The sequence below is a fragment of the Podarcis gaigeae genome (genome assembly GCF_964106915.1).
Source record: "Podarcis gaigeae genome assembly, chromosome: 2".
Taxonomy (NCBI): domain Eukaryota; kingdom Metazoa; phylum Chordata; class Lepidosauria; order Squamata; family Lacertidae; genus Podarcis; species Podarcis gaigeae.
In genome coordinates, this window is record NC_139679.1 from 83,516,709 (window position 1) to 83,543,419 (window position 26,711).

General features: G+C 40.4%; 1 protein-coding gene across 12 annotated transcripts in view; it reads right to left on the reverse strand.

Moving 5' to 3' along the window:
* The window catches only part of ERC2 (ELKS/RAB6-interacting/CAST family member 2), a 505,832-nt gene that overhangs the window by 340,429 nt on the left and 138,692 nt on the right, over positions 1–26,711 (reverse strand). For all 12 annotated transcript variants that reach the window (XM_083727002.1, XM_083727012.1, XM_083727004.1 and 9 more), the window contains 2 exons: positions 23,354–23,509; positions 18,281–18,448 (listed from right to left, as the gene is read on the reverse strand). In XM_083727002.1, the coding sequence (XP_083583128.1) occupies positions 18,281–18,448; positions 23,354–23,509 (324 nt within the window). The remainder of the gene's footprint in view (positions 1–18,280; positions 18,449–23,353; positions 23,510–26,711) is intronic.

The window sequence follows — 26,711 nt, forward strand, 5'->3', positions numbered from 1 at the left end:
CCTTGCTCACAAGAAAATCTGAATACAATTACAGCGTTAAGAATAGAATTGCTGTTTAAATATATACAGTGGTACCTCGGGTTAAGAATTTGATTCGTTCTGGAGGTCTGTTCTTAACCTGAAACTGTTCTTAACCTGAAGCACCAGTTTATCTAATGGGGCTTCCTGCTGCTGCTGCGCCGCTAGAGCATGATTTCTGTTCTCACCCTGAAGCAAAGTTCTAAACCCAAGGAACTATTTCTGGGTTAGTGGAGTCTGTAACCTGAAGCATATGTAACCCAAGGTACCACTGTATGTACTTTTTACACTTTAACCTGCAAAGCAATGTATCAACGAATGTATTCATTTTAAGGGTTATATTTTTCCTGAGGAAAAAATCAGAAGCAAATTTAGCACTTGGTCCATCCTCCCTCAACCCCATCATCTCACCATGTTTGTTTTACACATTAAAAAAAAAAAAATCAGCTTCTGATCCATAGCCAGTTTTGTGGTGTGTTTATATGCTGCGAATGTCTGTGGCCATAAAATTATTGAACATTATATATTTACCAGCTCCTTTCTTCTTTTTAAATTAGCGCAGTTTGAAAAAGAAAACACTTTTCCCAATTATAAAATAAAACCTTGCCCAAAGCAGCTTGGGCATGTTGCAAGGCTGACTGGAGCAAGAGCCCATGAAGAAAAACTACTTAACTCTTTTCTCTATGGTCCTTGGCCAGCTCAGATTCAAGCTCCCTGAGCTGCACAGAAAAGATATGGGCATCTTAGTAGAGAGATTTTGAACTGGCAAAGAACAGAAAAGAAAAGAGTTAACACATTCTTCCTCCACACAGATTACAAAGGATGCTCTGGGTTAAAACAAACCAAAACAAAACTAGAAACATTTATTTTTTGTCATTGTTGGTTTAGTGATATGGTCCTCAAATCTTTTACCCTCCCTTCCTCCCTTATTGTCTGCTTGTATTTTGTATGGCTGCTATGTGCAAAAGTGTGTTCATTTCTGTTTTCCTTGGGCAAAACCTCCATTTTCTGAAGGAAGTCTTCTTACCTCTAACCGTTTCCTTGACAATGCTCATTAACCACAATGGCATCCTCGTGGACTTTGTGGTGTCTTTCCATATCTGCACTATAATTTCTAGTTGAGTTTCTATTATTGTGAATAATCTCCAACCTTTCTACAAATATTTGTATTTGACTTTCTTGACATTCCCTTTCAAAATGGGATTCAAAATGGCCTTAACAGATTGGAGAACTGGGCCCAAACTAGCAAAACAAATTTTAATAGGGACACGTGTAAGGTTCGGCACTTAGGCAGGAAGAACCAGCTGTACGTCCCCCCATCAGGGGACGTAAGATGTAACTCCAATGCCATGAATCTGAATAATCATCTCCCAAAACTACCTTTTGGTACTGTGCCAGCTTATAACTACCCTTATAACACCCCATTTATGTAGCCAGTACAGGAGGGTACCATAGACAATGACATCAAAGACACTTAGAGGTTCGATGAGAACCAACATGGTCACATGTCTTACTCCTAGTATAGGTCATCCATTAGGGTAACAACGGTGGTATCCATGCCACAATTGGGTCTAAAACCCATTGAAATGGGTCTAGAAAACTGATATACCACAAGAGTTGTATACATCTTTCTATAGAACTAGTAGTGTTACACTCCTTAACTGATTTATATACAGATAAATATAAGTGTGAATGACTCTATGCAGCACTGTGGAAATAATCAGGAGACAAATTATTTACAGCAGGAATAAATGCAATGTGAAGGCAGATTTACTAAAATGGTGACATAAAAGTCCCTGGATATGAAAACTTATTTCCCAGTCACTGACAGGTGACATTAACGCAAGAGTCTTATAAATCTGCCAATAAAGTAATGTGGAATATATAGAAACAAAACAAATACCATTCCTGTTTTGTTTTCCTTTTCATGGAAAGCATTCTCAGAATAATCTTTTTTCCAGACACAGATTACTCTGCACATGGGTGAATTTCAGCTCCTTGCTCTAATCTTTCCAAAAGATTGCAAAACTGAAGGTTCATTTCACAGAACAGGACAATGCTAGCATACAGAAGGAGTCTTAATAGTAAGTCTTCCAGAGATTAACTGCCTGGGGTCCTGCACTATGCAAATTTAATTACATTTATCATCATATACTTAACAGTATCATAATATCATCACAGACTGAAACAGAAAACAGAAGAGCTGTTTTCTGGACTTGATAAAGTTAAAGGTGATATGCTGAGAAGCTGCTAACATTTATGCCTACAAGTAGTCACTTCAGTGGCTTTCACTACATAAGAGTAGCAGGGATCTAGATTCTAGACATTGGCAAATATCACCCTGCTAACTTAAATTACAGAAAATTGCAATTGGCAGGCTGGAGAATGTGATAAACATGATACGAAATAATTCTTGTAGGAAGAAACACATCTAATAAACAGCAATAAATACTGGCAACCATTAGGCATCTAGAAAAACCTGGTATTTGAGCTGTGAACCATTAAACCCCCAATCCGCATTAGTTGGCTTAAAAATCCATGTCACCCACTGTTTTTCTACACTTGCACTGCATACATAGGAAAATATCCTAGTTTTCAAAGGAAACTTTCTTTGGTCACAAGCCCATGCGAGAACTGTTACTTAGAATCACAGAAGAGTTGGAAAGGACCACCAGGATCCTCTAGTGCAGTGTTTTTCAACCACTGTTCCGCGGCACACTAGTGTGCCGCGAGATGTTGCCTGGTGTGCCGTGGGAAAAATTGAAAAATTTGAAAGATTAAAAAAAAAGTCAAATTTTCGCCCACTAGGCGGGTACCGGACTGTGTCCATCCTATTTTCCATCCGTCCTGGGTGGGGATCAGATCAAATGGGATCGGATGAGAGTGAACAGGCGGTCCACTCTCATCCGATTCCCCATAGAGAGCAGTGGGGCTCTGACATCTCCCTCTCCGCACACAGTGCGGAGACAGAGCTGTCATCCGCCGGCTCAGCGGGGATCAGCGGATCGATCCCCGCTGAGCAGAGAATGGTCCGCAATGTTTTTGTTTGCCATTAAAGAAAAAAATATTAAACATTTTCTAATGGTGGTGTGCCTCGTGATTTTTTTCATGAAACAAGTGTGCCTTTGCCCCAAAAAGGTTGAAAAACACTGCTCTAGTGCAGCCTCCTGGAAGGCAGGAATCTTTTGCCCAACTTGTGCTTCTTATCTTTTTCCCAAGTTAGACAATCAAGACAAAGCTAGCACACTACATCCCATAAATAGCAAAAACAAAACAAGACAAAACAAGGAGGGAGAGGCAGCAGTTCTTAGCAGCCCCTGGAGCTGAGATAAGGATGCCCCTGAGCTTCAGTACTAGGCATTCCAGAGCATTGTTTTTCTCCCTGAAATATTCAAAATCAGGTTGCAATATACCATAATGGGCTAAAAGTCTTTCCTCTAATTTTGACAGAAAATTAGTTTTACATGACTTCTGGATTTTCCTTTGAACCATGACGGTGTTCAGCCAAGTGAAACTAATTGTACATTATGTGAAAAGTTCTGGAGACTTTTATTTGAGTCTTTAGAAACAGATGTTTAATTATGACACTGTAACAAACATCTCTGAATTGCTGAATTTACAACACTTAAAGGCTTAAAGATGCCTAAATATGTCATTCAAAATGCAGCATTTTTTCTTCAATTAATTTTCTGAAAGTTTACAAAATTTGTACTAATTCTCTGTAACTAGATATGTTCTGGATCTAGTCTCAGAGATTCTGTATAGAATACACATTTGAAACATCTTTAAAACTAAGCAAAAACATCTTTCTACTATGCTGCAAGGCAAATGATTTTTAGATGTTTTGCATTTTTATGCTAAATAGAGCAGCTGCAATTGATAAAAGGCAATCAAGCTAATTCAAGTCAATCAAGTCCAGGAGGTTTTCAACCCTTGTTTAAAAATGCTCTCAGCTCTCATATTCATTTTTTAAATCTTTCACCATACATAGTGAGGAGTTTTGTTGGTTTTAAGCTGTGATGATTCAACCCAAGCCTTCTGTATTGGGCCAATGTTTTTTTCCTCACTGTACTCCTCAAATTAAGTAAAACAACCTTGAGTCAAGGCCAATTCGCACTTCATGCAATAGACTTGTTTGTCATGTTGAGCGCCATCAAGTGTCATGGAGAGCTGAATGCAAGCTATGGTTACACACCAAGGAACTTGTCAGCAACAACTTCTCAATGCCACTACTGCAGATAGGCATTCCTACCTCTTGTTTTCTTTTAAAAAAAACAAACAATTTTTATTAATTTTTCATTAATAACACTCCAATATGGGCCACATGGCATATCCATTTCATACTCCATGATGTTCACCAGGAATAACACAGGATAGGCAAGGCAAATATGTCTCTTTCACATCCAGGTACAATGCAAATCTATATCTGTGGTACCCAAGTGAAGAAGCAGTTCTTTCATAATAATCTACCTGTGGCCAATGCCTGATTGACAGCAGTACCTTTCTAGAGATCTATTAAGGTATGTCCACGTGGCAGGTGCCCACACACTTCACTTGGCAATTAAATACATGATAGGCCACCCCAAGGGGTATCTACTACTTGACTTGCTTGGACTCTTAGCTCATCCTCAATGTCTTGCACTGGGTTACAGTCAAAGGCTAAATAATCTGACAGACAAAATATATGCCACAAATATTCAATAAAAGCAGTATCATAATACCAGACAATGCAAACACATGCCTCTTTCCATTCCTGACTAAACCTGTCCACTATAAACCTGCTCAGATAACATACTCTTATAATTTTCTAGGGCATCCTCAGGTTACAGCTTTGGTTGTGATTAATGGCCTCTCTTTGATGAGACGATAAGGCTAAGCCAGTACCAGGAATACCTACTTTTAAAAGCCCACATGTGTCAGAATTATTAGAATTGTGTTTGCTGTTAAAATTTAGGTACTGTTTATTTGTTCAAGTATAGATAGCTACATAATAAAAGCAACGGTCAGAAGTACTACAAAAAAAATGTCTATCTGTTTTCCCTGCTTGGCACTAACAAAATAGCCTTAGTGATATCCTGGATTCTGAAAAATTGCCTGAACACTTACACATTCAGATACCGCTCAACATAGAGTTGCCATATGTCCAGATTTCCCTAGACATATCTGGGATTCAAAGAACAAAACTAGAGTTTGGGGGGGGGGGGTGTTTTTAAAAAGTCAAAATGTCCAGAGGTTTTTTGTTTGGGATGAAAAAAAGCATATGCGTTCTGGGAGCCCCCAAAGCTGTACCCTAGAAGCGGAAGCAGTCGCTTCTTTTCCTGCCAGAGAGCAAGGTTGTCACTAGCCAAGGACTTGCGGCTTGGGGGCGGCAGGGTGAGAGAGTGTGTGTGTGTGTGTGTGTGTGTGTGTGCAGTGGAGTACTTAGAGAGAGGTAGGGAGTGTGGACACAAGTGTTGGTGCTGACCTTTAAAGCCCTAAACGGCCTCGGTCCAGTATATCTGAAGGAGCGTCTCCTCCCCCATCGTTCTGCCCAGACGCTGAGGTCCAGCTACGAGGGCCTTCTGGCAGTTCCCTCACTGCGAGAGGCCAAGTTACAGGGAACCAGGCAGAGGGCCTTCTCGGTACTGGCGCCCGCCCTGTGGAACGCCCTCCCATCAGATGTCAAAGCAATAAACAACTACCTGACATTCAGAAGACATCTGAAGGCAGCCCTGTTCAGGGAAGTTTTTAATATGTGACATTTTAGTGTATTTTTCATCTTTGTTGGAAGCCGCCCAGAGTGGCTTGGGAAACCCAGCCAGATGGGCGGAGTACAAATAATAAATAATTATTATTATTATTATTATTATTATTATTATTATTATTATTATTACCCCTGCCCGCTCCGTTCCCTAGGTTCCTCACCTGGCACCACCTCTCCAGGTGCATAGGTCTGAGTTCCCCTGGGCTGTGAGCCCTGCCACCCGTTTCATGGCGAGGGAAGTGCAAGCTGAATCTCTGCCACTGCCAATGCTGTGAGGGCTGCAGCAGAGGCAGATGTGGGGCACTTCCCCACAATAGTGTAGTTAGGGAGGGGAGGTCAAAGCTTCATCACGCAGGACTGACTGGCTGACCTTTCACCTGAGGAGAGACTGAAGGCCCTCGGACAGCAGCACACACCTTTCCTGCCCAGCCTGTGTGGGTGAGTGAGGGAAGGGCGGCAAGGGGCAGGGACCACACCTCACCTCAGCCCACCAGGCGCAGCGAAGGAACCTGCCTCGCTTTCCCCAGCTCAGTACAGTGGAACCTTGTGTTATGTACCGTCCTCTATATGAACACTGTGAGTTATGAGCTCCGCTAACCCGGAAGTAGATCCCCTTTGTTGTGAACTTTGCCCTGGGATGTGAGCAGAAGTCGTGCACCGGCAGCATGGCGGCAGCAGGAGGCACCATTAGCGAAAGTATGCCTCATATTACGAGCGGTTTCGGGTTACAAACGGACCTCCGGAATGAATTAAGTTGGTAACCAGAGGTACCCATGTATTCAGTATCCAGTATCATTAACATATAATTATTGCATAATCATGATAATGCACACCTAATGATACTGAAAACAGAACCACATAAGCATATTCAATGTTAATTGGCTTTTGATGGCTGCCATTAAGCAGTTTGGAAGAGGGTTGCTATATTTTATCAACAATTAATGTATTTCATAGAGAAAGGGAGTGGCAGGGTTTAAAGCAGTATGCACAAAGTTATTTCATCCCTTCACAGCCCTTGAGGAGTCAAAGAGGAGAGCTGATAACCATATTCAAATATCTAAAGGGTTGCCACATGGAGGATGGAGCAAACTTGTTTTCTCCTGCTCCAGAGTCTAGGACCCAAACAAATGGATTCAAGTTACAAGAAAGGAGATTCAAACTAAACATCAGGAATAACTTTCTGACAGGAAGAGCTGTTTGACAGTGGAACAGACTCCCACAAGACATGGTGGACTCCCCTTCCTTGGAAGTTTTTAAGCAGAGGTTGGATGGCCGTCTGTCATGTATGATCTAGTTGAGATTCCTGCATTGCAGGTGGCTGAACTAGATTACCCTCAGGGTCCAACTCTACAATTCTAAGATTCTGTGATTCACTCCTGAAATCTTTTAGAGCAGAGTCAGAAACTGATTGGAAAGGAAAGGGAAAAATAGAGAAGCTCTGGTGCTACGTACCAAATTTTTCATTCTATAGGACACACTTTTTCCCCTCCAAAAATGAAGGGGAAATGTGTGTGTGTCCTGTGGAGCAAATGCAAGCTTTCGCTGGAGCCTGGAGAGCGAAAAATACAGTATTTATAGACACCCAGGATTCTACAGATCCCCATATAGCAGATTATTTTGGGTGGGGGTGGCGTGCTTGGGTGTTACATAACTTCAAAACACTGTTATCAAATTCAAGCATTTGGTGTGAGGCAGGGTACAAAAAAAAGAGAATAAGTTGTCCTGGTAATGTATGTTTATGAGCAAATAATAATAATGCAAAACTGCTTCAACATAAACATATGTTTGCAACTGTTTTCTTCAGGTAAGGTTTTATCTTCAAATAAATTATGAACATGATCCAAGGCTGTTTTCTACGTAAGCTGCTTAATCTTTCCCATTTTGCTACTGATCCTCAGTATAGCTGATCTTGTAAAACAGGGCAGGAGGGGAAAACACAAAGTGGCTTTTATGGATACAGAGCAGCTGTTGTGCTCCTAAGACACTGGCATACGCTTCAGAGACAGAGATGAGGGAAAATTATCTTCTCAGTGTATCACTGGCCCATGGGTTGCAGATTACCCCAGTCAAGTATGGTAACTGTATATGAGCACACATCTTGCTACTGCCAGCCTTATAATGAGACAGGCAAGCATAGGGGGAAATGCAGTCCAGGGGTATCTGGTGAGAGGCAGGGGACACATGTGAACTGCTTCCTTGGTACAGCAAAATGTAGACTGGATGCTCAAATTGTAAAAGTTTTCTACCACTGGAAGGGGACACTTGTGGATCTGTCCCTATACTTCCTATCAAAAATATTCATCCACCCATGTTCAAGTGGAATAAATGACAGGGAAGAAGTGCAGAGTGGGAAACACTCTGTGATGCTCTGTTAAATGTTTTAATTTTTTTACTCATTGAAGCTCTTTGAATAAAAATGAGCATGCAGTCATTTCATAGGTATGTCATAGATTCATAGATTTGTAGAGTTGGAAAGGACCCTGAGGATCATCTAATGCAGAAATATGCAGCTGTCCCATACAGGGATCAAACTTGCAACCTTGGAGTTATCCGCACCACACTCTAACTAACTGATCTAGCCACTTGGACAGTGTTTTCATATTCAGGCGTTGAACAAAATATTTAGATTCGGCTCTTACTAGAATTTCAATAGAGAGTTATTAATAGATAAAAGAGAGGTATTTGATAAATCTTATACAATGAGGATGGGCAACATATTGCAGAAGAAAATATCAAAGTGGCCAATGTTGAATCAATTATTTTGTTACAAACTAATTCTTTCCATACTACAAACAAAATTAGCCCACATTTCAAGGAGACTTGATAATTCCTTATAGAACAGATTCAGTAAGGGTTAATTAAGACTTTGCCTTTGAAGAATTTCTATACTGTTCATTTGTAATAAAACTATTATTTTAATAAAGAGGCTGCTCATTAACTTGTGTCTCCTTTCAACAAACACTGCTTTAACAAATACAGTATCTTTAATAAGGTGTTACCGTGCACAGTAGCAGATTAGTACAACTTCTTCTCAAGTACACAACCACAACTTTCATGGCTTACCATGTTCAACAACTGAAATTCCTCCCTGCAGCAACTAAAATCTAAGAAAATTGTTCCCGTATGTCAGTGCCAGCTATTCCATTTACTAGAGCCTTGAGGCTGCCTAACGAAACAACTCCAGCTCGTCATAGAGAAGTAGTAAAGTAGCTTATCCATATCCGAAAAGTACTCTTTGCCTTTACTCATTTTTCCTCTTTTGAAGTACACAGTAACTGTTGATATATTCACATAGCTCAGTTTGATTCAACTCCCCCCAAAACTCTCTGTGTTGGCACAAGTACAAAATAAAGAATTCTATACTAATTACAAATCTCACTAGAGCTTTTAATATTGCATTCAAATGTGCCTAGGGGCCAAACAACAATGCCCCAGGAGAACAGCAATTGATCTATTGTTGTTGTTTTCCCTCTGTGAAATGGTGGAGGACTGTTTATTGATTGTGGAAGTGGTGATGTGACTAGGGACATTTACTGCTGCCCTTGCAGAGTTTCTCCAATCTAAATCCCACCTAGCTTCCATTTGTATTGCAGTGGGGTGCACATTTAACAGTGGAATCCAGCCATGACACACACCCTTGAATTTCCCCATAGTAAATAGCACCTTGAGAAATTTAGATTGGGAAGATGCACATTGCTTCTCTCACTCATATATTCTCAACAACAAATAAACCACATCATGAAAAAAAACAATGAATTGTTTATTTCTTCTATTTACATCAATCCATTCTGCAAAATAGAAATATCAAAAGAAATATCTGCAAAAGAAATATCAACAACCTCAGATATCCAGATGACACAACCTTGATGGCAGAAAGTGAGGAGGAATTAAAGAACCTTTGAATGAGGGTGAAAGAGGAGAGTGCAAAATATGGTCTGAAGCTCAACATCAAAAAAAAACCTAAGATCATGGCCACTGGTCCCATCACCTCCTGGCAAATAGAAGGGGAAGAAATGGAGGCAGTGAGAAATTTTACTTTCTTGGGCTCCATGATCACTGCAGATGGTGACAGCAGCCACGAAATTAAAAGACACCTTCTTCTTGGGAGAAAAGCAATGACAAACCTAGACAGCATCTTAAAAAGCAGAGACATCACTTTGCCAACAAAGGTCCGTATAGTTAAAGCCATGGTTTTCCCAGTAGTGATGTATGAAAGTGAGAGCTGGACCATCAAGAAGGCTGATCGCCGAAGAATTGATGCTTTTGAATTATGGTGCTGAAGGAGACTCTTGAGAGTCCCATGGATTGCAAGAAGATCAAACCTATCCATTTTTAAGGAAATCAGCCCTGAGTGCTCAATGGAAGGACAGATCGTGAAGCTGAGGCTCCAATACTTTGGCCACCTCATGAGAAGAGAAGACTCCCTGGAAAAGACCCTGATGTTGGGAAAGATGGAGGGCACAAGGAGAAGGGGACGACAGAGGACGAGATGGTTGGACAGTGTTCTTGAAGCTACCAGCATGAGTTTGACCAAACTGCGGGAGGCAGTGGAAGAAAGGAGTGCCTAGCGTGCTCTGGTCCATGGGGTCACGAAGAGTCGGACACAACTAAACAACTAAACAACAAATTCTGCAAAAATTCAGATTGGTGTTTTATCTCACAAAACTCATGAAAGGTAAAGTAGACAGAGGTTGTCCATGGGTACCCAGTTTCTTTCATGACTGTACAGGAATTCCAACCTGGGTTTCTCACATTCAAAGCCAATGTTTCAGTGCCTGTTCTATGTCTACAAAACCATAAGGTCTCTAAGCTAGATAGAAAATAAAATTAATAAAGCCCAAGGTTCCCAGGCTGCTAAATTTTGCATCCAGTATTCAATTATGTTCTTGTACGCTGCAATTGCAAAAAATGTAAAATGCACGTTGTCCTGCAAGTAGCTTATACTAAAGAAGAGATCCTTCTAACTAAACAGTTGTTGAGACAAGAAGATGGATAGCTTAAAGGATGAAATAGAAGTTCTCTGGTGTATGCTTACTCAAAAAAATTGCTACAGTAACACATTAGATTTGACATCCATCTTGGAAGAAGATTTGTCAACTCCTGACATCCTTACTTGCTGTTATTTTTAAAGGAAAACAATATGATCAATGTTTAAGAATTTCATCATGGTTTTAACATGCTGCATTGTTTTATCATTTGTTATTTACCTCCCTGGGTTCCTTTGGGGAGAAGGGAAAGGATATAAAATTAATTAATTAATTGGTGCATATTTTTGAGCACACCTTTTGGTTTGAAAACAGCATTATAAAATGTTCAGGGAAGTGAACATTTTGAAGGGTAGGGTAGCTGCTTTTCAGTTAGTTTATTGGTTCGGGAAGTGTGAATTATGTGGTGGGGAGGCATTTCATACATTCCTAGACTCACACAACTGCATAAACATTTAAATTAGCATTCCATACCATTAGCCAGATCACATTGAAATCACCTGATAATGGTACTTCTCCTGAGGGGAAGGCCCCTGGAGTAACCACTTACTACATAATCCCACCTGACACCCATAGGAATCCAATGTAGAAGTTTCCACAGCATTGAACCAAGACTACAAACATGTGATTCACGGAAGCAAACCACACCTCTGTGAGGCCATCTGAGCCAGCCCTTTGTTTGCTCGAGTGACAGTTGCAAATGGTCAGACAAATTAACTGTGACTAGGATCAAAAGAAAGCACACTGAAGCTTTGTTCCAAGGCCAATAGTCAAGATGCAGTGCAGGACAGGGAACATGTGCCTACTATGGTTGGGAAGAAGTGTGTTTCTCAGGCAGTTGAAGATCCCTTAACCAGACACACAATATGAAGGCAACACTGTTTAGGGAAGTTTTTAATGTTTGACATTTTATTGTGCTTTTAACATTCTGTTGGGATCCACCCAGAGTGGCAGGGGAAACCCAGCCAGATGGGTGGGGTATAAAGAATAAATTATTATTATTATTAGACAAACTGCCACCCTGAGGGCAATATATATAAACACATAAGTTTTGAATTTTTGGATGAGGGGTTGCTCTTGTCTTGCTTTTTAAAAGCTTGATGCAGAAGAAAGGAGGAGCTGGAGGAGACTTTTACAGGATGAAGTAAGAAAAAACTTTGGGATTTTATTTTGAGGGGCCTGGGGCAAAATAAGTGTTTGGGGTATCAATTAATTAACTAGGAGTATCTGGCTGGAAAAATATATTTGATCTATGAAAAAAATGGAAGATGAAACTTCAATAAACTTGAGTAAAGAAATAATTTCCAATCAATCCTTTGAGAAAACTAATTGTGTGTGTGTAACACATTCTGTCAGTATCCTACAACCTTTCTCTTGGAGCTTAAGCAGAAAGTCATCTGTGTGTGGTAATTGCACCAGACCACCTTGAACCAAGCCCAGTAGGATATGGGCAGCCGGTGTAGATGTTTTAGCAGAGGTGTCACATGCTTTCTGCTTCCCTCAGCATCATCACTGCTATATTCTACACCAGCTAGGGGCTTCCAGACCAGCCCCAGAGGCAGTAGGAAATCAATTGCAGTAAGAAATCCAATATCCATTGTTCTAGATACTGTGGACTGCTTTTACTGTACATTGTTTTGGTTTCCGAATTGTCTCCATTTCTAAATTTCCCTATCAACATGGGGAAAATTTCCCCACTATGTACTGATTAAATAATTATTATTATTATTATTATTATTATTATTATTATTATTATTAATTTGTACCCCGTCCTTCTGGCTGAGTTTCCCCACTCTGGGCGGCTTCCAACAAAGACCACAAACACACTAAAATGTCACACATTAAAAACTTCCCTTCAGATGTCTTCTGTATGTCAGGTAGTTGTTTATCTCTTTGACATCTGATGGGAGGGCGTTCCACAGGGCGGGCGCCACTACCGAGAAGGCCCTCTGCCTGGTTCCCTGTAGCCTCACTTCTCGCAATGAGGGAACCGCCAGAAGGCCCTTGGCGATGGACCTCAGCGTCTGGGCAGAATGATGGGGGTGGAGACGCTCCTTCAGATATACTGAACCAAGGCCGTTTAGGGCTTTAAAGGTCAACACCAACACTTTGAATTGTGCTCAGAAACGTACTGGGAGCCAATGCAGGTCTTTCAAGACCGGTGTTCTGTGGTCTCAGTGGCCGCTCCCAGTCACCAGTCTAGATGCTGCATTCTGGATTAGTTGTAGTTTCCGGGTCACATTCAAAGGTAGCCCCACGTAGAGCACATTGCAGTAGTCCAAGCGGGAGATAACTAGAGCATGCACCACTCTGGCGAGACAGTCTGCGGGCAGGTAGGGTCTCAGCCTCAACCAGGTGGAGCTGGTAGACAGCTGCCCTGGATACAGAATTGACCTGCGCCTCCATGAACAGCTGTGAGTCCAAAATGACTCCCAGGCTGCGCACCTGGTCCTTGGTGATTTTAAATCATCATCATCAATTTTATTTGTACCTTGCCCTCCCCAGCCAAAGCCAGGCTCAGAGTGGCTAACATCATACATACATTTTTAATTAAATAAACAAATTATTGGTAGAGTAGCGGATTTTCAACTTTTCATGTCTTATATTTTTCAAGCTTTCTTGAAGGTTGCAAACAGGAGCAGAGTCCAACTCCTAGGTATAATTATGTTTCCATAGACCATGGCTAACTCTCATAGTTGACTTACTGTAGCTTACCACTTAAGACAATTTATACAGTAATGTATATAGTACTCTCATAGTGCTCTCAAAGGCTACCAAGGTGCACGTCACAAGCTGAGCTGCAGTTAATTCAAAACAGTCATTTTACTTCTGTTTCTAGAGGTAGGATTTCCTTATCATTAAGCCATGTCTTTCTATGGAATAAATCAGCATGCTTTTGACTTCACAGTTCATCCCCCTCTCTTCCACGTGAATTTACTGCCTTGCACCTTCCTTCATTCAGTCACAAGCATGCCTGTAATTAACTTTCTCTCCCTTTCTCTCAAAAGTGACAGATGTCACACATGTAGTGGGAACGGCAAGATTGCAATGAAAAGAAAATATGAGGAAGTTGTCATGACAACAGCATGACTGGTATTTGTCTGTCTAGTACAGCCTTGATATATAATAGGCAACCTACAGGTTCAATCAAAGTCATTCCAGGTACATAGTTGAGTGTATATCAGACGACTCCATGAAAACACATCATTTAAGTCTATGCTTCTGAATAATCCTTTTCACTAGTAAAAGATCTTCCTTTGAGCCTCAATATGTCACCTATGGACATATTGAGTGGGATTATGTTTCAAAATGTATGGTATTTGCTTCAGTACAAAAGCTTGGATTTTAGATGGAGGTAAGGTAAAGGTAAAGGTATCCCTGCCTGTACGGGCCAGTCTTGACAGACTCTAGGGTTGTGCGCTCATCTCACTCTAGAGGCCGGGAGCCAGTGCTGTCCGCAGACACTTCCGGGTCACGTGGCCAGCATGACGAAGCTGCTCCGGTGAACCAGCACCAGAGCAGCACATGGAACGCCGTTTACCTTCCCGCTAGAAAGCGGTACCTATTTATCTACTTGCACTTAATTGTGCTTTCAAACTGCTAGGTGGGCAGGAGCTGGGACCGAACGACGGGAGCTCACCCCGCTGCGGGGATTCGAACCGCCAACCATGCAATCAGCAAGTCCTAGGCGCTGAGGTTTTACCCACAGCGCCACCCGCGTCCCTATAGATGGGGGAGAGGTAACTAATTAGCAATACCAATGATCTTGGCAAAATCAGCATCACTACAAACTAAAATAAATATTGATTTAAATTATAATTAACATCAACACTTTTATACAGAGGAATATACGGTACTCAAAAGCGTATAGTGCGTATGGTTGATTTTCAGTTTGCTGCAGGGGATGTGGGTTTTATAAGCATATCATGAGGAGAGGAACAAGAGGTATAATGTCCTCATCAGCCTCCATGCCTTAGAGATGATTCACACATGCATGAATATCAAATATTCAACACTTTGCGACTTACAGTACCTTTCAGTGGAGGCATTTCACAGATTCTGTTGTATTTAAGAAATAACATCAGATGCTGTGAATGCTTTATCTATAGTGTTTTTTCCATGATAGCTGTTTATCAAAGGCAAACCTGAAATAATTTATAGCCCACTCAGGTCAGCTCAGGGCAAACCTTCTTTATGCAGGTTATTTAAAACCAAAATATTCATAAATGAAAAACACAGGGAATAAAATTAAAATATGCTGATTCAAAGGTGAATTTTGCTTCTGAAAATGTATCCATTGCTTCATGTGGCAAAAGAGATGGTGCAAAATTATTTTACAGACAACAAAACAGGCTCCTTCTCTGAGATTTATGATCACTTACTAATAAAGATTCAGAAAACCAAGAAATTCCTCTAGAAACACACTAGGTTCAGCCATGTACTTGGTTATGCTGGAGTTCTACTCTCCTCTGAAATAAGCACTAGTGAATTAAGCCTAAGTGTCCTATTAACCTATTAGGCATATAGAGGCTCTCATTTCCATCTGATCCCTCAGAAAAAGGTGCCTTTAATGTATTCAGTTCTGCTGCCAAAAAGCTCTTGCACATGAACAATTACAGCTAATTTTAACCAAACTGCTTCCTGCAAGAAGTGGACATCATTAAGAAACTTTCTCCATTTCCTTTTACAAAGAAGTCTTAAAGATAGAAAATAAAGAAAGCTCTTTGTGATGCTGTCTGATAAAATCATTAGTCTCACACGACTTACTTCAAAGCATAGGATGGCAATCACCTAGCCCTCCATGGAGCGCATAAAGGAGCATGCTGTGCTTCAAAGCTACATCAATTTATCAGGTCATTTAATTACTTAAGTGTGACTTAAATTGTTCAAAATGTAATATAAGTTGCTGTGCGTAGACTACAAACTTTTGCACTAGGCTTGGTTATCATAATAACAGGATTATTATAAAAATATTATGAATTATAATCAATATAATATAATGTTGTTAACACTGCAATAATTCTTGTTATGAGTTAAGCAACACTGTGTCTCATCCAATTGTGTTCCTTCACTTATGGAAGGCTGTTGATCCAACTGAGGGATCTTTAAATGGAATGGGAAGAGTCACAAATTCACTCTAAGTCCCCTTTGCTTCTCCACTAAAATCTGCTTGAGAGGCGTGGAAGACCTCTGGAACATCATGGCAGGTGCTATGGGATAGAGGCCACAGGAGAAAGGGAGGATGTGAAAAAAATCTCTTCCCCTTCCATTCATGGAAGCTTTTGCTGAAGCAAACAGCCCTTTGAGAACAAAGGCATATAATAAACAATAATAATAATAAAATTTTATTTATATCCCGCCCTCGCCAGCCGAAGCCGGGCTCAGAGCAGTAACTAACAACAGTAAAATGATACAACATTCTAAAATCATTTCATTATAATATCACTTCAAATCAGATTAATGGCAACCATTAATTAACTGGATAAAAGTTGTTTTTAAAGAACATGTGGCTCAAAAACACAATTTTGTTTAATGTAATTGTGGAGTTCAAAGGTGTATCATCTGTCCAAACCACCAAAATAGGGTGTGATTTACCACATCCAGTAATAATAATAATATATTTATACCCCACCCATCTGATGCGGCTTTCAACAAAATATTAAAATACATTAAAACATCAGCCATTAAAAACTTCCCTAAACAGGGCTGCCTTCAGATGTCTTCTAAATGTCAGATAGTTGTTTATTTCTTTAGCATCTGGTGGGAGGGCGTTCCACAGGACCATTCTCATCTTATCATTTAACCCTTTGTATCAGGAGTTACCGGTAATAGTTATACACATCCTTTCTGCTAGGCAGAATGCCAGGCCCTGACTTGAATAATGAATTAAGATACATCCTCCTTCCCCTATTGCTCTGCAAACAATTTGCTTTCATTTCCATACTGGTTGTTCCTCATTCTCAATAGCAACTTGATTGCTGAAAGACAGCATCCATCAGAGTATTCCCAATCTTTTGTTATGGTAGTCTATGACCAAAATTCTACCTAATCTGCCTTCCATTTCTTGCATTCCACAAGCAACTGCTTTCATATCATATGAATCTTCACAAAAGGCTTCAAACTTTAAAGTTTAAAGCAGGGATGGGCCCTCCAGATGTTGAAGGACTTCCAGCTCCCATCACCCTGATCACCAGCCATGCTGGCAAGGACTGAGAAAAGAGTCCAGCGATCTCTGGAGGATCACAGGGTCCCCTTAAAGCATAGCAATTTAAATACTGCAGGCTTAAAGATAAGGCAACCTTGAAAGCTCACTTCTCTTTTGCCTTTATTATGAAGTTAAAAATAAACCTGCATTTTGAATTATGGATATTATTCTCCAGTGATGGTAGATTTATAATCTCTAGATTTTATTTACTATTCCTTTATTTGAAAGAGGATGTAGTATTATACACAATACGCAACAGAACATTCTCCTTCACCCACTTAGGAAAAACTAAAAATGGGTTAGTTACAGATAGGTAGCCGTGTTGGTCTGCCATAGTCAAAACAAAAAAAATTCCTTCCAGTAGCACCTTAAAGACCAACTAAGTTAGTTCTTGGTATGAGCTTTCGTGTGCATGCACACTTCTTCAGATACTTCTTCTTTCGTGTGCATGCAAATATTCTTCAGATATTTAAAAATGGGTTAAATACTGATGCGTTCATTTTATCAGGTGGGATTATAAGGGCCAAATGAGAGGGAATGCACACTACTAACAGTTGTGCATTTTTAAGGCTTTAATACAGCCGTGAGGAGTTCCAAATTTGATTGTGGGGGCATTTTTCTTTTCAAAACTGCCTTCTCTATGTTGCTTTTCCACCCTTTGGTATGAAAACTGATGAGTTCCACCTATCCCCCCCACACACACACACTTTGGATTGTGGACACAGAGAGCAGGACAATAAGCAACCCCGATCCCACAAAAAATTCAGAGCTCTTTCACCTCACCATCCCGTATTAGCTTCACTGCTATTTTTAAAAACTCAGGAGTAACTGCACATATCTCCCACATAACGTATCATTTGGCTCTAACTTGCAGAGATCTGCAGTGCTCCCTTCACACATTTTTTCCTGACAGTCAAGTGATTATTTTCTTTATACAAATGTGTATATTCGTCTAAACTGTGTGCCAAGTCAAAATGCACAACTAAGACAGCCTTATAAAAGAGATAAATGGAACAACTGAACAGAATACTGGCAGCAAAGAGGGGGATTAAATTCTAAATGCATACACTTAGTTTGGGTTTCCTGCTAGAACCTTCCCATTCCAGCAAAGGGCCACCTGCTATCAAATCCAGAAGACCGTACACAAGTATTACAGGGCTGGGCTGGCATCAGCTAATAGCGCAAGCTAGTGTACTACTTCGTAACAAATTTTTCAAAGGTCAAGTTTTGTCCTCTGCACAGATTTGTAACCAATATATCATTCTTAATTCTGACACACTCCATTAACTAAACATTTATATTGCATTAGATGCTAATAAAATACCTTACCTCTGTCTGAAGTATGGCAGCTCTCTGTTCTTTGGCAGTAAGTGACTCTTTAAGCACTTCAATGTGTTGCTTGCAATCTGAATTCTGATTGCTAAGGGTTTCAAGCTTAGTTTGTAAGGCAAGAAGTTCTGATTCTTTCTTTGAAAGCTCCTGCTTCAACTGGTCAATCTGCAGATAATACATATATATGTATTAGTAGTAGTACTAGTACTAAGCACAACAATTTAATCCAGCAGTTCCCAAACCACTTTGCTTCCTGAGTTCGGATAGTAACATTTATCTACATATGCAATATAAAGTACATTTCTGTGATTGATATTGTTGGACAAGCTTTGGACAGAAATGTCGGTGATTGCGAGCCACATGTGCTGTCTAAACGTTACATCATGTCATGAAAGCCACTTTGCCATGGATTCATCCCATAAGCACTAAGCCACCTTCTCCAATGGTGGGTTTTGGTTTATCCCATAACTACAGTACAGAAGAGGAGAAAGAAAGATTTAAAACTGGAGTAGCAGCCAATAAAACCTGGATTTTGATCACAAGTTTACAATGCTCGGCCCACATGCTCCAGATTAATAAAAGTACATTTATCAGCTATAATACTGCAGAGTCACATGTTGCAAGAAAATATTTCTTGCATGTCCCACTCTGCTTTGTTTCATTTCCCCATATGATATCAATTCCTGTAGAATCAAATCCAAAAGGCATCTTACACAATTACAAATACTTGCACATGTGGAATATTTAAAGAAGAATGCAAACTCCTCTTTCTCCATTAGATTTGTTATTCTAATTCAGGAATAGGGAACCTGTGTCCCATAATCTCTGACCTTTGGCCATGCTGGCTGGGGCTGACGGAGTCCAACAACATATTGGGAGGGGCGGCTACAGGTTCACCATCCCTGTTTTAACTGAACCATTTTCTGGCCACCTTTTATTATAATAATGAGCATTTATAATATAGTAAGCACTGAAAATTGGCTGGTATTCTATGGAGACTTTAAGCCAAATATGGCTGGTCTAAACTACAATCTAAAAGGAATCTAAAAGGATTGCAAGCTAAGCAAAGGAAGAAAGAATAGCAAATTATGCATTACCTCAATGCAAATAAGAGAGGAGTTTAGAAGAAAACCCATTCAAGGACAAAATTAAAACATAATATTCAACTTACTCAAGAGCATGTTAATTTTTTAAAGATCTTTTTGGAAGAATGGCAAACATCTTCCATGTATTTGCCATAAAGCCACCAGTAAGAGCAGATATATAGCCAAAACCAAAATATCAAAATAAGGTGAGTGAAATTCCACACAGTACAATGTCAAGTTGAAGCCAATATGCAGAACAGCATGTGTTTTATATGAGTCCCATATGGCTATCCCAGAACCAAATCTCTACTGAAAGATCTTCACAATTTTATCCATCATACAAGGAACACCCGATAAACAATCAGTCAAAGAGCATGGTGTCATTTGGGTTATAGATATGCTATGTATTCTACTCACTAGCAAGCAACTCCAGCTACATGATTTGCAAAAAATAACTAGATCTTCTCTGGTGAACTATTTAATGATTGAAACAAGACATAAGGCTGGACCTCTTTTTATACAGCAAAGTATCTCATATTTCTTAGGGGAAAGACTGGGTTTGGGCTGGCAAAATAAAAAATAAAATACAGTGGAACCTCTGGTTACGAACTTAATTCGTTCCAGAGGTTCGTTCTTAACCTGAAATCGTTGTTAATCTGAGGTACCACTTTAGCTAATGGGGCCTCCCGCTGCCGCCGCCACACAATTTCTGTTCTCATCCTGGGGCAAAGTTTTTAACCCGAGGTACTACTTCCAGGTTAGCGGAGTCTATAAGCCTAAGTGTTTGTAACCCGAGGTGTTTATAACCCGAGGTACCACTGTAAAATAAAAATTCCTCTTTTTCCAGTTCAGTGTCAGCTTGCAGACTGAAATCTGGCTACATGATGATGGTGAAAAGACCAATCAAAAGATGTTCTCATGCTGAATGGACAGTCATTTTTATTAGGAGTGTGTGCCTTGACCACAATAAAGCAGGATATTGCCAAAGCAGAAAAACAGGTGGTAAAGGAACAGCTAGCTCCTTTACTTGAATTTAAATTTCCAGGGCCTGATGAGTTGCACCAAAGGGTACTAAAGGAGCTTGCAATCTCAGTCTATAATCTTTGAGAATTATTGGAGAACATGTGAAGTCCCTGCAGACTGGAGGCAGGCAAATGTCCCCATCTTCAAAAAGGGGGGGAAAGAAGACCCAGGTAACTACTGACCAGTGAGCTTGACACTGATACCAGGAAAGGTCCTAGAACAGATAATTCAACAGTAGGTCTGTGAGAACTTACAAAAGGGTGCTGTGATTACTAAGACCCAGCATGGGTTTCTCAAAAACAAGTCATGCCAGATGAATCTCTCTCTCTCTCTCTCTTGATTAAGTTACAATATTGGTAGATCAGGGATCAGGGGGATGCTTGTGTATCTTGATTTCAGTAAGGCTTTTGACAAAGTCCTCCATGATATTCTTGTGAGGAAGCTGGAAAAATGTGAGCTGGATGAGGTAACTGTTAAGTGGACTGACTGACCAAACCCAGAGAGTGCTCATTAATGGTTCCTCATCATCCTGGAGAAAAGTGACAAGTGGGGTGCCACAGGGTTCTGTCCTGGGCCCACTGTTGTTCAAAGTCTTTATAAACTACTTGGATGAACAAAATGTGGGGATCAAATTTGCAGATGACACCAAACTGGGAAGGGTAACAAATGCCAAAAAGACAATCAGGATTCAAAATGACCTTAACAGATTGAAGAACTGGGCCCAAGCCAGCAAAATGAATTTCAGTAGGAACAAATGTAAGGTTCTGCACTTAGGCAGGAAGAACCAGATGCACAAATATAAGATAGGGGTCTCCTGGCTTACCAGCAGTGCATGAAAAGGATTTAGGGGTCTTAGTATATCACAGGCTTAACATGAGTCAACAGTGTGATGCAGAAACCTATTCTAGGCTGCATCAACAGAACTATAGTGTCCAGATCAAGAGAAGTAATAGTACCGCTTGGTACTGCCTTGGTCAGACCACACCTGGAATAGTTCTGGGCGCCACAATTTAAGGATACTGACAAGCTGGTACATGTGCAGAGGAGAGCAACCAAGATGATCAAGGGTCTGGAGATGAAGCCTGATGAAGAATGGTTGAAAGAGCTAGGTATGTTTAGCCTAGAAAAGAGGAGACTGAGCGGAGATAAGACAGCCATCTTAAAAAATCTCGAGGGCTGTCACATGGAAGATGGAGCAAGCTTGTTTCTTCCTGCTCCACAGGGTAGGACTCGAACCAATGGATTCATGTTACAAGAAAGGAGATTCCAACTAAACATCAGGAATAACTTTCTGACAGTAAGAGTTGTTCAGCAGAGAAATGGGCTCCCTCAGGAGGTTGTGGACTCTCCTTCATTGGAGGTTTTTAAGCAGAGGTTGGGTGGGCATCTGTCATGGATACTTTAGCTGAGATTCCTGCATTACAGGTGATTGGACTGGATGACCTTTGGGACCCCTTCCAATTCTACAATTCTATGATTCTAATGTGCTTGGAGGCTGTCTTGTTTTGGCTCAGGATCCAATTCCCAATTCAAACAAATTAAGCTTTGTGCCTGTCCCATTTCCTATTACATATACATTATTTAAAATTATAACCTTTTTTCTTTTTGAAAGTTTTGGCTACTAGCTTAGGAGCCCCTCACTTAGGAGTGGATAAATGCCTACCAAAATAAAGGCAAATAAATCGTGTTATGTGCGTGTGTTTGTGCTGAGCAACTTTAAACTTTGCTTTTTAAAGCATAGACTTCAAGAAAAATAATCAACCTTCCACAATTGTCTGCTTTTAGCAGTCATGTGTGCCTTTTTCATTTAAATTAAAATATATGTAGATACTCTTTAAATCTAATCTTGTTTCCTCCAAAGAGCATTATAACACCTAGAGTTGTTGCCTGTGAATGGGGCCTTGTTCTCCTGTTTGCCATCATTCAGGACTTATATTTATCACAGTTCCTTATCAGCAATCTCAGGTCCGACAGATGGGATATAATAAGATCTCCTTGCTGACAGCCATATAAATATTTTTTCCACCTTGAAAGGTCCTGTGATGAATGGCAGAAGTAGTATCTTTTGCTGCAAATCTCAATTGTCAGAGGAAGGACAGGGCTGTTGACACAGGTTAAACAGACTTTCATCAGAATGTAGCATGATTATCAAAAAGTTGATCAGACGGCTGTGACAAAACAATGGTATGCTCAACCATCTGCCCTTTAAGAGCAGAGGAATCTATTGCATCCCACCCTCTCAAAATCATTGTAACTTCCGCTTTACTTTTCTAAAACTCCAATCTATTTATACATCACCCCGAACATGTGGTGGCTTTCTGGAGGAGTACTGCTCTGAAGGTAAAGCAAATCAAACATATTTTTCCTTAGCTCATTACCTTAATTGTGACTGCCTAATATTTCAGAGGTGACTCAGCAGACTTAGCTGATGTTGACTTGTTGTCTTTATAGTCCAGTGGATTCTTAACCTGTGTAGAAGAGTTACACTTTTCTAATATTCCTACCATTGTCCACATCAAATGAATATATGTGCCACATGTAGAATTATGCAAGCTCTCAATTGTCTTCAATCCCACAGCTGCTTTTTCTGGTGCATGGTGAGATGGCAGAGAACTGATAACAGGAATACTTGATTTTTAGTAAGGAGGACAAAAGCACTTCCTCTTTCTGCAGCAATTTAATATGTTTTGGCCCAAAGAATGCCCTCAAACTAGAACAAGTTTTTCACGCTTGTGTGACATGGCTCTAACTCAGGTTGCCTATGCGCACAGAATATAACATGGAAACTTCTCTCACTAAGGTAAATTACCAATGATAACATATACCTCCTGAAAGTTATCGTACTTTTTAGGAAGGTTTTCTTAGCACCACCCTCTTTGGATCAAGTGTTGACAGTAAAATTACCACCACCCTCAGAAAATCTGAACTGAAATAGTGCTCTCACTTGATTAGAAGAATATACCTTGTTTTTCATGAACTTTGAGTGACTCTTGTAAACTTCTATTTGTTTGATTTCTTCTTCTCGATCTTCTGTGTTCAGAACTCCATTAGTCTTCAACATCTGTATTTCATCTTCAAGGTCTCTGATATTACGTTCTAGTGAAGCTATTTTTGTGTCCTAATTTTGAAAGAAAAAAAGTGTTAGTATGCAATATTTGAAAGTATAAAGTGCATTACAAGAGCAACAGAGGAAAAAGAACAGTGCTGGCACAAGGAGCTGGGACAGCTTTTGGTCTAAATTTTACTGGAACATGCCCACATATAACTGTATAACCAAAAAAAAAAAAAATGTGGACTCCCCATCCTTGTTTTCTAAACAAGGATACTGCTTCTTTGCATTCAGGCAACTCATAAAAGAAGGTGCTCTGATCTGAAACACATTGTAGTCAAAAGCTTGCTTTGATTCTAAAGCCAAGAAACCACACAGGGTGAAACTGCATAAATCATCAGCAAAGCAAGGATATAAGTGTGTATTTTATCTTTCTATTGTAGGTCTAGCCTCTAGAGCCCTCACAAGCTGCCCATTTTGCCAGCTTCATGATCCCAGTGAAATAGCATTGCCCAATGTTTTTAAGAAGGAAACAGTTTATTTAAATATGGAATGGATGGAAGAAGGAGCAGGAAAATCCTGTTGGGTGTTTTTGTGTTAGGGGTGTGTGTGTGTGTGTGTTAGGTGTGTGTGTATTTGTTGTGCCAGTTGGTGCAGCAGGGAGGTCCAGATCAAGCCCATTGTCATCATATCCTTGGCATATCTACCTCCATTCCCTCTCACCTCCAAAACGACCTGTTTCAGGGGTATATTGTGGCTACCACCAGCAGGGATACTGCCAGAAGTAGCATCTGTCCACCTGCAATTTAGGCAGGCATAGTATCAACGAAGCCTCCTAGCAGAAGAGCTCAGCACAGCTGGGCAGAACTAGGCAGTGGGACACCTCCCTCTCAGCTGAAACCCTTCCAGCATGGCGGATCAGGATTGCCCAGTGAATTAACAGACCAGGGGAAAAATAGAATAGAACTAGGTCAAATGGAAGCCACCACTCAGGATATAGAGTCCTTTTCTCCCCTTACTTGAACTTTGCCTTCCCATAATCTGGCCTCTGCTATCGTGCCTTGTTTGACACTGCCTTTCCAGAACCTGAACTTGGACTAACTTGATTTTGCCTTGGATCCCTTGCTCATGCCTAGTAAACCTCTGCCTGCTCAATCTAGAACTGCATCTTGCAGAACACTCAGCAAATCAAGAGAAGAGACATTTCCTTCCAGCAGTGACTGAAAAGAATCTGCTAGCTGTTTCCCAGGATACCTATCCCAGGGCTAAGAGTCAGAAGACTGTGCACTTTCTTGTGATGGAGGCTTGTCAGCAGTACTAAAGGGTTGAAACCATAATTGGCACCTCACAGTGTTGGTGCACACCACTAACTCTGTAACAAGGGTATCCTAGAAAGGGGAAGGATGGAACCCTGAACAGGAGCAACGTTCGTTGCAGGTCCAAACTTGTACCACTGACATGTAAACTGAGAACCCAAAGAGGTCCTGAAAAAAGTCTCCAAATGGGTCCAGTAAATAGTTTCTGACATCCTTGTTGAGAACCAAAATGGAGAGAGAATTCAAAGAGCTACTGCAAACTAATTTTGTACAAAAAGCAAACCTTCAAACATTAGGTCTTAAAAGTTCAGTCTATGAACCTTAAAAGCAGCTGATACGATAGCAACATTAAAGGCACTTATTGAAACTACGATCACTTCCAACATCAGGCACTTGAAAACTTAAAGGAAGGGAATGACGAAATCACAGCACTCTGCATCTTTACGTCTTCTGTTTTCTGGAAAATACATGCATTGTAAAGTTGCACATTTTAAAATCCCCCCTAACAAAGAAAAATAGTTCTGAGGAATATATAATGAAGGGTAGCATTAAAAAAAACTTAACATATAAAACTATTATGTTCTATAAATGATGTATCAAAATTCATTTACTAGTACAGTGGTACCTCAGGTTAAGTACTTAATTTATTCCAGAGGTCTGTTCTTAACCTGAAACTGTTCTTAACCTGAAGACCACTTTAGCTAATGGGGCCTCCCGCTGCGCTGCCGCTATGCGATTTCTGTTCTCATCCTGAAGCCAAGTTCTTAACCTGAGGTAATATTTCTGGGTTAGTGGAGTCTGTAACCTGAGGTGTATATAACCCGAGATACCACTGTAGTAAGGTATTTCTGATGTTCTATCCCATCATCAGGAAGCAAAGTCAAAGTAATGCGTAAAGCACTGAAACACTATTATACATATCTGCAAATAGCTATTCCAGTTTGGCACAACTCAAAACCACAACACAGATCCCACAAAGCCAATGCACAACTGTTCCACACAAAAGCAGTGGTGAAGAATAATCTAAATTGCCCAGTCAGATTATTATTTTTATCATTGTTACTATTTAGGTTTTTGGTATTTGTACCTCACCTTTCTAACAAGGCAACTAAGCATTCATAAGCAGTAATTTAATTTAATTCAAAGAACAGTGATTCTATTTTCATGAAATGCCAGTGAATACATTTCTCAGAATTATCCATAAATGCTTTCCATGAGCAATTCTGTAAGTAATTGTGAGTAGATTGCTCACAAAACGTGTCTAATGAGCATGAAGTACATTATGTAATAAAAATTTAGGAAGCAATCTTGAGACAATTAACTCAAAGAGGAATTCCCGCAGAACAAAAAGAACTAGCAAAGAGTGAATGGTTTTAAGATGGCAGCCTAACCGCTAGATCTTCCAGCCATTTTCTTTCTGGAAAATAAGCATGTATAAGAATCTTTAAGAAGCAACAGGGATTTACAATACTACAAAACTTCGCTGTAGAGCAAATCTTGTCTTCTCCCAAGCTCCTAAAATTTGCAAAAAGATTAAAAAAGTTCAAAGGAAACAAGACTAAGCAGACTAGGTTTAGGAAGAAATACCCTGTCAAAAGTGCACTCCGGTAATAAGATAAAAAGGTAAAGGACCCCTGATAGTTAAGTCCAGTCGCGAACAACTCTGGGGTTGCGGCGCTCATCTCGCTTTACCAGCCGAGGGAGCCAACGTTTGTCTGCAGACAGTTTTCCGGTTGGCCAGCATTACTAAGCTGCTTCTGGCGAAACCACAACAGCACACGGAAACACCGTTTACCTTCCTGCCGGAGTGGTACCTATTTATCTACTTGCACTTTGATGTGCTTTTGAACTGCTAGGTTGGCAGGAGGGGGACCGAGCAATGGGAGCTCACCCCATTGCAGGGATTCGAACCGCCTACCTTCCGATCGGCAAGTCCCAGGTAATAAGATAGGAAA